Source organism: Pinus tabuliformis, chromosome 6 (genome assembly GCF_031772625.1).
Source record: "Pinus tabuliformis cultivar Carrire ecotype Pingquan chromosome 6, CPIR1, whole genome shotgun sequence".
Taxonomy (NCBI): Eukaryota; Viridiplantae; Streptophyta; class Pinopsida; order Pinales; family Pinaceae; genus Pinus; species Pinus tabuliformis.
In genome coordinates, this window is record NC_142292.1 from 32,598,594 (window position 1) to 32,610,201 (window position 11,608).

The 11,608-nt window shown below is 42.0% G+C and overlaps 1 protein-coding gene across 1 annotated transcript; it reads right to left on the bottom strand.

The window, feature by feature from the left end:
* Positions 1-9,599: 9,599 nt before the first annotated feature.
* LOC149257074 (putative UPF0481 protein At3g02645) lies at positions 9,600-10,994 on the bottom strand. The gene has a single exon (XM_089454186.1). The coding sequence runs from the start codon at positions 10,992-10,994 to the stop codon at positions 9,600-9,602; it is 1,395 nt and encodes a 464-aa protein (XP_089310312.1).
* Positions 10,995-11,608: the final 614 nt, after the last annotated feature.

Genomic DNA, 11,608 nt, shown 5'->3' on the forward strand with positions numbered 1-11,608 from the left:
TGCACCCCCGCAATGCATTTCGGCACCCGGCATCAGCAAAAGCCACTATGTCCTCGTTATCGTGAGCGCGTTCCTGCCAAACGAACGCCATTATACCCTGCATAATCAAAAAATTTCATTAGGGCCCTGCTTACAAAGTTTCACACGTTAATTTTATCAAAAAACTTGTTGCGCGGCGTCAGCGCGACTGTTTTTAAAACAGTCGCGCTGATAATGGGCGCCTTTGATATTTTTTCTGGGTCAGCGCGGAAGTACATCACTCTTCCGCGCTGATCCGGGAGTGGCCTGTGGAAGTTTTTTTCGGTCAGCGCGGACCCGATAGGGAAATCCGCGCTGACCGAGAGCGGAATGCGTTTCAAAAAATCCGCTCAAACAACCACTTCCCACCGTTAAAATGCAGAAAAAAGACTTCAAAATGGAGCGTAAGGCAAGATGTATCTACCTGGAACTGACTTCAGGATGGATGATGCACGTACGAGGTGGAATTTCGCTCGTCAACCTCAAAGCTCCAAGTCGCTCCACAAAGCTCCAATGGTAACAATGGTAAAAAATTTGTTTACCCCCCCTATTTATGGTAATTTTTAAAAAATTAAATATTATTTTTCATAAATATGGGTTTTTATGATGGTTTTTACCATATGCTTGGTTCCGATATAGTTTTACTATGTTTTTATGCACATTGTCTATATTATCTCGAACGGGTTTACGTGTGCAGTGTTCCTTGTGCAGGATCTCAGCTGGTGGAATTACGACAGTTCTATGCGCACTTGGTCCCGAAACGTCGTCTTTAAGCTCTTTTTCGACGTGAAACAAGAAAAGATAGCCGAGTCTCCCTCTCAACTCGTTAAAAGAAGCGAGAGGCGGTCGCCTTTAAGCTCTTTTTTCGACCGTTTAAACTTAAAAAGATCGTTGGGTTTTTGTCGTTTCGAACTCGTTATTGGCTACAAAACGACGTGCTTCTGACCACTTTTCTACTTTTTTGGGTCGAAGTCACTACTTACGAAAAGTACTCCTCGATCATACTGGTCGGGCGGTTCTTTCGGGCATTGTTTTATACTTTTTCGGGCTCGAGAGACACAACTTTACGAAAAAGGACCCCCCTGGAGTTCACTTTTCTGCTGTCTTTTCAGACTCTCTAAACAGGAAAAGACGCCGAGTTCTTCCTTTGTCAGACTCGTTAAAACTTAATGACATCGGATTCTGTCAAAATGACGCCTTTCAAGCATATGCTATCCCCGTCAAGCTTGTCATCAAAAAATAACCGGGGTACTCACCAGCAATGGTGGGGAAAATGGAACCACAATCATTGTCGTGTCGGCAGTATGTCGCTCTTGAACATGGCACTTGTTTGCATTCGTGTCTGGGTGGGAACATCTCATCTTGTTTTTACGCTTGCCTCCATGGGTTTGGGTTATCCTGTTTGACCTCTCATCTGCTCATTGCCTTGTCACCATGACCCCTAATCATTTAATGTCAAATACTGCCAAGTCCACTGTTGTGCCGCCGATATGTTCAAGAGAAGTTGACCTCTGCAAGAATACTCAACCTCCCTCTGATACCTCATACAAAATATCTTATCCTCCTCTATCTCGTGTCGATGATGTGGGAAACATTATGGCCCACCTTCGATCAAGGTCACTTCCTGTCGACTTCAGCTCATTATCCAGGAAGTTGACCTAGAGACTCCCTTCAAGTGCCTTGGAGCCTGCATGTCTCAATGGCAGGTTCTTCGTGTTCGACACGAGGTTTTCATCATTGGCTTCCGATCGAATGATTCTGCGGGTGTTCGACGCCAGCTCACTGATTCGCACGTCGTAGATTGTACCTATAGTACCTTGAGGACCATTATCATTATTGGTGGTACCTCTCGCGTCTGTTAACAGTTTTCATCATTGACTGGTAATCAGACGACGTTCTTGCATGTTCGACCTCAACTCCTATATTCGCATGCTTGGACTTGTACTTTGTTCGGGTCGAGATGGAGCGCAAGACCCTGGATTTTGTCTATTGAGATCCAGGTTGTGATTTTGTGGATTATTATGATCATTACATGACTCATTGATGGATGGTTGCACCCATACCTGAGTCTTCATGGATGGCTGCGACCATACCTTTATTATCATCACGGTCTCATTAGCTGGGTGGCTGCATCCATACCACAGACCTCTTTCGTATGTCTTTTGGATGGCTGCGCCCATGCCTAGACTACATGTAATTGATTATTAGAGACATCAGTTGTACTTGTGTGCAGGTTCTTCCTGGTGATGTTCCAGTTCAGTCAGTTTCGTAAAGCATTTCATCCCTCCCACTCTCTCGGGCTTCATGCTTTAGGGGGCATCTGTTACACAGTAATTTGTCACTGCCTTCCTACCAGTCTTCCTACTGTGTCATGAGTCCAAATCATCCATGCTCATGCTCTCTAATGTTGCCAAATGACCCACTTTGCCAAAGTTTTCCCATCATTGCGACTGTTGTAAAAATAAACGCACTAATGAGCGCTCCAAAACAGACCGAACGCACTGCCAGCGCGGAAGTACACGTGATTCCCGTGATGGTCGAATTTCATGAGACAGCACGAATGTTGCTTATATTTGATCGCGCTGACATGACTTTCTTCATTATGCGGCAGCGATATCAGCGCTCCAATGTAGTTCTGAACCCGCGATGATCCAATCTGGGCGAGTTTGTTCTAACAACCGACCTTCCAGATGACTCCAGACCTGGTTGTTGGCCTTGTATATGTCGCCCTCCCTTCTCTGGCATGTCTGTTTTGTCATTTGAGCCACCTTCCTTGGAGATAAGCTCATCCTCCCACCATTCATGGAGACTCCTTCTCCTATTTAAGCCTCCACCATTGCCATGAGCTGCTAGTTTTGGAATTCATAGTGTTTGGAGTGTTGCTGATAGTGTGTGAGCTTGATAGGTAGCTAGTGTGACAAGTGTGGGATTGTTAGAGAGCTTAAGGAAGGTTGTGAAGTGTTTTGATCTTGTGTAAACTTGTGTGAGAGAGAGTTTTGTCTTGGGAGATCTACCTTCAAGGGTGAATGCTTGAGGAATTTGCTGGCTGGACCCTCTTGAGAAGCATTTGACGTCAGAACTATGGTTGTATTCTTCTTTGTTTATCAATAATAGACGACTATCATTATGGTTCCACTCTTATTGCCTTTATGATGGTGTTTGAGTTATATCCTTTCTGACTGATATATAGTTGCATCTATTGGATTTTATGCTTGTGTTTGTATCGTTCTTTGCATGTGCAGGTATCTGTGCACAAGGATCATGAGGATTGTGACCAGCCGGGACAAAGGAATGGGAGTATCGACTCTTCTACAAGTACTAGTGTTGGAATCCAAGTAGGCCTTCATCATTGGTCTTTAATTTGCAATTAGGAACCTGCGTGTTAGCATTGTTTGATTGTTGCTAGACCCTATTTGGACTAGTAGGGATCGCCTCTGTCCGCAGAGGGGATTTACCTCCACAACACCCCCTCCTGCCAAGTAGTTCGTGAACACTAGACAGTGATCCTTGTCATGGCCTTGGCCTTTGCATTTTATGCACCATACTTCCCCGCGCCCCTTTGGCCATGGTGATCTATCCTGCTTCAAACTTTTCATTTCCAGGCATAGATTCTATAGTTGCGAGTGGATTTGTTGAACTCCCAACCCAGGGTCTTGTATCGGGGTCTCATGCAACCTCATCGCCATTTCCAATGCTTCAGCCTGGGTGGAAAGTTTCTCTTGTGACAGCACTTTCCTCAAGTGTGATGTCAGAGATGCCACAAACCATGCACGATGCGTGCATTTGTTAGCATCATATTAGCCTCACAGATTGTACTCTTCAGTCTTTGGTCCAGATCCCAGGGATTCTCACCTAGAAGCACTACGATCTCTTTAAACCCGATGATTGACTATGTCTCTGATTTTGGTCTACTAAATTCCCTGTTCAACGCATTTTGGATCTCTGCTATCCCCACATTTGGGTGGTCATTAGAGTGCTTGATGTACCACATTAATGCGCGATCTTGCAATGTGCTCACCAATGTAGCTCTCTTAATGTTGTCATCTCTGACACCTTGTGCTTCCCATAATTCTCTTACCACGAACTAGAATTTGTCCGGATCCTCATTCCCTACTCCTCTGAATATTGGTAGTTTGATCGCGCTCACCATACTGAACGTGGAGGTGGCGGGGGTGGAGTGGGTGGAGATGGAGGTGAAGGAGGTGAAGTGGGTGGCAGTATGGGTGGTAACCGCAGAACCCATTGTCTTATCAAACTGACCGTTCTTCTCGGAGAAACTTTCGCAAGCTCGTCCTCGCTCTGCCGCGAGGGTGAAATTAAGGGACTGTTTTCTAATTCTTCACTACTTCCGCTTCTATATATTCTTTCACTTTGCGTAGTCCTAAACATTAATTTATTCGCATAACCCACTTTTCACATAACAACATCTTAATCCAGGTATTCAAAGATTTAATATACTTACCTCGCTGTCCTTTGAGAAAATTCTGCTTTGCCTCGCTGTAACTAACGGTCGTGTCCATCGTGAACTCAGTGATAAATCCTCCTATTATTCGGTCAAGCCAGTGGTCCATAGCTCACGCGATCTTATCTTCTGATCCTCCAGTCTATGTACTAATTCTAGAGTCCACACTATCGGTTGGTTGAGCCTACACCTTCCCTGGCTGTCGGCTAACCTCACGATCCACTCATACAGTTCAGAAGGAAAGGATGCAAATAAAATCTCGTGGATTTCCGTATACACGTAGCGATCCAACCACTTTTTCTCAGATACTTGAGGAGTTTTGTTTTCTTGTGTCACGAACTCATGAATATTCTTGTCCAACCACTCTTCAATTTCCCTTTCTGTTGGGTTCCAATGGCACGACATTAGACATCCCTTAGGTAGATCCCGGTCCGAGCAATGGAACCATTTGTTGGCTTAGTGGGGCCTAACCCAGGTTCGGAAGTGATTTAGCCAAGCAAATCCCGGTACTACTGGCCCTTTTCGCAATAGTCCATGGAGCGTGCACTGAGGTCTCACCCGAAGTAGTATGGGAGGGTGCTGGAACCAGGTTTCTGCACCCTAAGGATGTCTTGATGAAGTTTCTAGAGGTTCGCAGTTCGAACCTGCGTGCTAGTGCTACTCTGCGCAACTGTCCATCCTTCGCGACCTGTACCACTACCTCCGCGTACCTCTATAAGGGCACGAAGAAAGTACTACCCTGATCTCTATTCTTACTGCGCTATTATATTAGTGCTTAACTTAACTTGTGAGGGCCCAATATTCTTCTTACTTCATTCAACATTCAGGTAAGTGCGCGTAATCATAAACAGTATAAATGCATAAAGATAAACAGAAACATAGATGCACAATATTCCGAATCAAACTTATCTTTATTAGTATTCTTTTTCAAGTACAATCCCACTTACAAACCTGACTTTGCCCTGCGCACTCAGCTGCAGGGGTCCGCACACTCAGCTGTGGACTCTACTAGGCCTCTACACACTCAGCTGCAGAGCCTCTTCCTACTACTATGACCCAATACACTTCAACTTTCACTCTATGCTCTAACCATGCCTTCACATCTATCTATTACTTGCTTTTCTCCAAAAACCTATCTTTACACTTAGAGCCTCGCTCTATTTATACAATCCCATGGTCCGCAGACCATGGGTAGGCCGACACAACTTTACATTATTTTACAATTCTTAGGGTGGAAAACCCTATGACTCATCCTAGACTTTCACTCTTTGCGCCTATACTTTGCGGAGTCCTACAATACAATTGACCAAAACTCGGGCTTTAAGCCCCAAAACCTGCTGCGGGGGATGCCATGGCCAACAGGATCATTATGGAAATGACACGGAATATGTTGAAGGCAAAGCATTTGCCAAATTATTATTGGGCTAAAGTTGTCGCATGTGCAGGATATATCTCGAATAGATGTCCAACCAAAAGCATCTAGAACATAGTTCTTGAAGAGGCATGGAGTGGAAGAAAGCATAGTGTCACTCACATGAGAGTCTTTGGTTGTGTGACATATGCACATGTCCTAGATGAGTTGAGGAAGAAGTTGGACAACAAGGGAGACAAATGCATATTTGTTGGATATAGTGATGAATCCAAAGCATACAAGCTCTACAATCCATCAACCAAGAAGGTCATAATCAGAAGAGATGTGCATTTCATAGAAGAGGAAGCATGGAATGGAAGTTTAGAGAAGACAGTCACTGTGAAAGCATGTATACCACATGAGGACAAAGAGGAATTGACAACAACAAACAATTCCTCAACAGTGACTCCCTCTACTCCTATTCAAACGCAACAAAGTAGGCAGCAAACAACACCATTAACAAATAATAGGACAGTGTCATGCAGTCAAGCAAGTGTTTCTCTAAGCATGCCGCAAAGCACAACACCAAGTGACTTGTCAACCCCATCTTCAGCAAGCACAAGAAGACCAAATTTTAGAAATCTAAATGAAATTTATGAGCAAGATGAGGTTGATTGCAGCGTTGGTCTGAATTCCTTATTTGCATTATTTTGTCATGTAGATGACCCAATCCATTTGAAGATGCAGTCAAAGAAGAAAAATGGGTTGCGGCAATGGAGGAACAAATAAAAGCAATAGAAAAGAATGACACATGGGAGTTAGTGGACTTCTCATAAGGAAAACAAGTCATTGGAGTGAAGTGGGTCTATAAGACCAAGAGCAATATCAATGGAAAGATTGAAAGGCACAAAAAAAGACCAGTTATCAAAGGATACAAGCAGCGGCATTGAAGAGATTATGCGGAGACGTTCGCGCCAATCGCGAGGATGGAGACAGTGTGTACAGTTGTGGTGATTACCACACAACATAAATGGAAAGTGTATCAAATGGATGTAAAATCAACGTTCTTGAATGAAGTATTGAAAGAGGAGGTGTATGTTATGCAATCGCTTGGTTATGAGGTAGAAGGCAAAGAAGACAAAGTGTATCAGTTGAGGAAAGATCTTTATGGGCTGAAGCAAGCACCACGTGCATGGTACAACAGGATAGATGCTTACTTGTTGGACAATGGTTTCGAAAAATGTGATAGAGAGCCTACCCTCTACATCAAAGAGAGCGATGGTAAGATTCTTATTGTCGTCTTATATGTAGATGATTTTATTTTTATGGGAAATGATGATTTTGTCATCGTTGATTTCAAACAAGTCATGAAGAATGAATTTGAAATGACCGACTTGGGGTTGTTAAGATATTTTTTGGGCATAGAAGTGAAGCAAACAGAAAATGAAATTTTTATTTCTCAAGCAAAGTATGTAGCAAACATTTTGGAGAGGTTTAAGATGCAGAACAGCAAGCCCGCACCAACTCCAACTATCATGGGGATGAAGTTAAGAAAATAAGATTGCAGCAACAATGTCAAGTTAACATTATACAAAAGTATGATAGGCAGTCTGATGTTTTTGACCACCACTAGGCCGAATATAATGTATGCAGTGAGTTTGGTGTCGAGGTTCATGGAGACACCCAAGGAGACACATTGACAAGCAATGAAAAGGATTCTAAGGTATGTCAATGGGACAAAACAATATGGCATTTAATACACCGCAGCAAGTGATTTCAGGCTGATTGGTTACACTAACAGTGATTGGGTAGGAAATGTCAATGACAGAAAGAACAGGTTGGGATATGTTTTTCATTTGTGTTCTGGAGCCATTTCATGGGCCTCCAAGAAGTAGTTGATACTTTCATTGTCAACAATAGAAGTTGAATATGTCGTCGCAATAGCAATAGCGTGTCAAGAAATTTGGATGAGAAGGATGTTGAAGGATCTTTGTCACGACCAAGAGGGAACGACAACACATTAGCAATTGCATTATCAAAGAATTCTGTTTTTCACAAGAAAACCAAGCATATTGATGCTAAATATCATTTTATCAAAAAATGGATTAACAATGATGAGATTGTGTTGCACCACTGCAGGTCATAGGAACAATTTGTTGATATTTTCACAAAGCCATTGGTACGTGAAAGTTTTGTTTATCTTAGAGATTATTTGGGAATTGTCAATGACGACATTTGTTCTTAAGGGGGGGCGTTGGCAATATTAATCCCAACCACCGCCTTAAACACACTGAAAAACACCATGCTTGCTGAGTCAACTACTGCATGCTTGTGAGGTTGTTTGCAAGCGGAAGGATTGAAGTTAGAGAAAAAGTACAATGCTGACCATTCCGCAACATAACAGAGAAGTAAAGGCACTTAATGAAGTTGGTAAATAAATATGGGCAAGCATTCAATCTGCGACTGTTGCCCACACTCCACAACGCCTGCAAGTTCAAAAAACCATTTACTATGTAAAATCACCCATGCTGCATATTAATTATTTGCTCGGTCATGTATTAATGTCAAATTTGTGTGTTGAGATAAATATGGATGTAAAAGTCATTTGTAATGTTAGGCAAGTTAGAGAGCAAAGTGTGTGAGGAGAAAATCGTGGAGGAAATATTGGTGGGCGTGTGAAAACCAATTTTAAGTTTTACAAACATTTACTCCACAACCCCAGTGATGCATAAATCGCAGTAAGTTTGTTGTGTTTTTCACTTGGAGATGCAACCTCCATTTATCATAAAACTTACCTCGAGACAACTGAATTCTCATAAGACTTACCTTGCTGCAACAAAATTCTAAGTAAGACTCCTCTCCTTTGCCCATGGAAAGGGATACGATGAGACCCAAATTTGAATCGAATGGGATACAATCGAATTGAATAGCCCTCCATCTTTATCATCTTCAATCACCGTTTGGTAAATCAACCCTTTTTATGGCGAAACATGGATGTTAACACCTCTACTAAGAGTTATATAGGAAACAAGAAAAGAATTCGTTGTGCATGGGCACAGACCCCACATCTATATATGGTTTACATAAATTTATGCTATTATTTTGATGTTTTTTTAATTAAAATTGGGTAATATAAATTTCTATAAAACTATAAATAAATACAAAATCTAAAAGTTTTGTAATATTTAATTTAACAAATTAATTAAAATTGAAACAAACTCATTAACAACCTCACATTTATTATTGTAACTCATTAACAACTAAAATCTATTATTGTAACGATTTTTAAAAGCAAAACCTATAAAAAAAAAAAGTTAAAACGTTTAATTACACGTGCTGGAGAGATACTCCTGCATTAAAAATAGTAATGGCAGGTAGTAGCAATTATAATCAAATAAAATCCGGTTGATAACGCCGAGCGGAAATATATGTTCGTCAGTGCAGGTTATGGAGACTAAATAGATAGTCAATAGGCAATTCGACCACCTATTTGTTTACACTGGGTTACCAAAAAAAAAAGCATACAAAGTTGCTATTAAATTTGTATCACATTTGCGATTTGTGTCTACTTATAACTACAAGTACAGGCCATACAGACCATCAAATTACTAAGAGTTTACAACATAACACCCAGAATCACAAATTCCTCATTTTAGTGCTTTTGAAATTTCCCCACAACCTACTGCAACACATTTAAGATGTCCATGGCCATTATAAAATCTGATCTGTAAGATGTGCATGGCCATAATAAAATCACAACCAGCAGAGTTACGGCATTCCCTGGCTTCGAAAAATAAAACTTATAATATCTGTGAAATTATCAATAAGCGCAATTCTGCATTTGATGATGCAACACTTGGAGGTAAGCACATGGTCCAGTGCTTGTTTCAGATCCTCCGGAGGCTCGAGGTGGCCAGCGGAGAATGGTTTATGCATAGTGTCCCAGATCTTGGCTAATGCCTTGTCAGATAACGCACTTCGCAGACGAATGACATGACACTTCCTCAGCCTGCGAACGTCGCGGGAAGTGTCGATAAGCGCGTCCATCAGCTGAATGAATTGCCTCACCTCGTTGCCCCGGGCGGCATCATCGAACTCCAGGGCTAGAAGGTTCTTGAAGAACACTTCAGTCTGCGTAGGGGATGTGACAGTCATCCGCGGAAGATACAGTATCTGCGAGTATTTGTCAAACCAGATGTATTCGGGGCGCTTGGAGAATGATTTGAACTTAATCCCGGCCTTTGCCAGCTCGTCGGCGGTGTATCCTTTGATGGGAAAATCCCCCGGTTTGTAGCTCGAGAAAAACAACATCCTGCACATCTTCTCAACAATGCGCACTTGGAGAAAGTTGGAGATTTTCTGAGGCAAAGTTGGCTTTGGAATGCAATGGAGCTCCCTTTCATCCTGCCCGTCATGTTGGATGTGCAGGAATCGCGAAACGATTGCGTGAATGCAAGCCAACAAATGAGGCTCCCTTTCAACTGCAGCATCAATTTGCATATCATCTGGTTTGACGTCGAAAGCACACAGCTCATTATAGGACTTCTCCACCAGAAGTCTATTTACTCTACATGCATCATACCATATATCGCGATAGAGATCAGGGTGCAGTAATGCTATTTTCACCTTTCCGAAAACTAGTTTCAGCACAGACAGCGGGATCTGATTCTCCAGCTTCAGAATGTCGCTCTTTATTTGGATGCCATAGGCTCGGCGATCATGACCAAATAAGAATTGCAGAATAAAGCAGGAATCCACGGCCATCATAAGAGCGAGGTCATGACGGTACTCGTGGTCCGTATTAGACCAGTCATACAAACTCTCGATATGCGGCCGCATCACTTCGATATCATGAACCATATCATCCAAACTCAACCTGCTGCTGGTCTGGATGTTCATGAGTTTTTGCCAGAGTGTGGCAGCCGACTTCACTTTGTAGCCCTCGTTGGTGGAGTTCATCATCAAGTCATCAAACTGCGAATCTGTGTCAGGTTTACGAAAGTGATTCGGCCCGAGTGACACGAAATGGGGAATGTAGGCATCTTCATCCTTATTCCGCAGAGTTGCAGATACGCGAAGAAGTTTAAGGCGCGCACTGGACGTTGCTACCTTTCCTGTTTTCCTAAGAAGCATTTGCTTAACTACTGCTCCCCACCTCGCCATAACTTTGATCCTACGTTAAGCCTTCCATCCAAATAGTTTTTCGAAGCGCTCTATATATAGTTACAGAAAAGATTAAGCACACTGTTTCTTCTTTGTCGCAGAATAAGTGCTCTCAGGCTACGAGGGTATAACATAAGAGGTAGACATGACTTACCTTGTTCAATTTCTGTCAAAGCTGTATATATCTTTGACAGTATACATGACTGTAGACTAAAACGTTAGGATGCTGCTGCCTCTTTTCCAGTGGGCCACATAAATTAGTCTCTTTAAACTTTAACTTTGAGGCCGGGAACATGACACATTCTCAATTTTATTCCTCTTTTCAACGTTCCCCGAGCGTCCCCTTCTTTTTCTTAAAACGAGTACATAAACCAATATTATTTACTTTTATATGTTTGAAGTATATAGTCTTAAATTTGGAGGTTATTTGTTTTAATTAAGTAAATATGGTTTTGTATAGACTCGTTTACGGGAGATGGTTGAGATTTTGTTAGATGTCAGAGATTCTCTCAACTACTTAGATTTCTAATTTGGCATTTAGTTAAATGAAAGATTGTATATCCAAAATTATTATTTACCTTTTTAAAAATAAAGCATGTATTTTTCCATCGATT

What these genes read in the sequence shown, in the direction of transcription:
- LOC149257074 (XM_089454186.1), bottom strand. Translation starts at nt 10,994, where the DNA reads ATGGCGAGGTGGGGAGCAGTAGTTAAGCAAATGCTTCTTAGGAAAACA.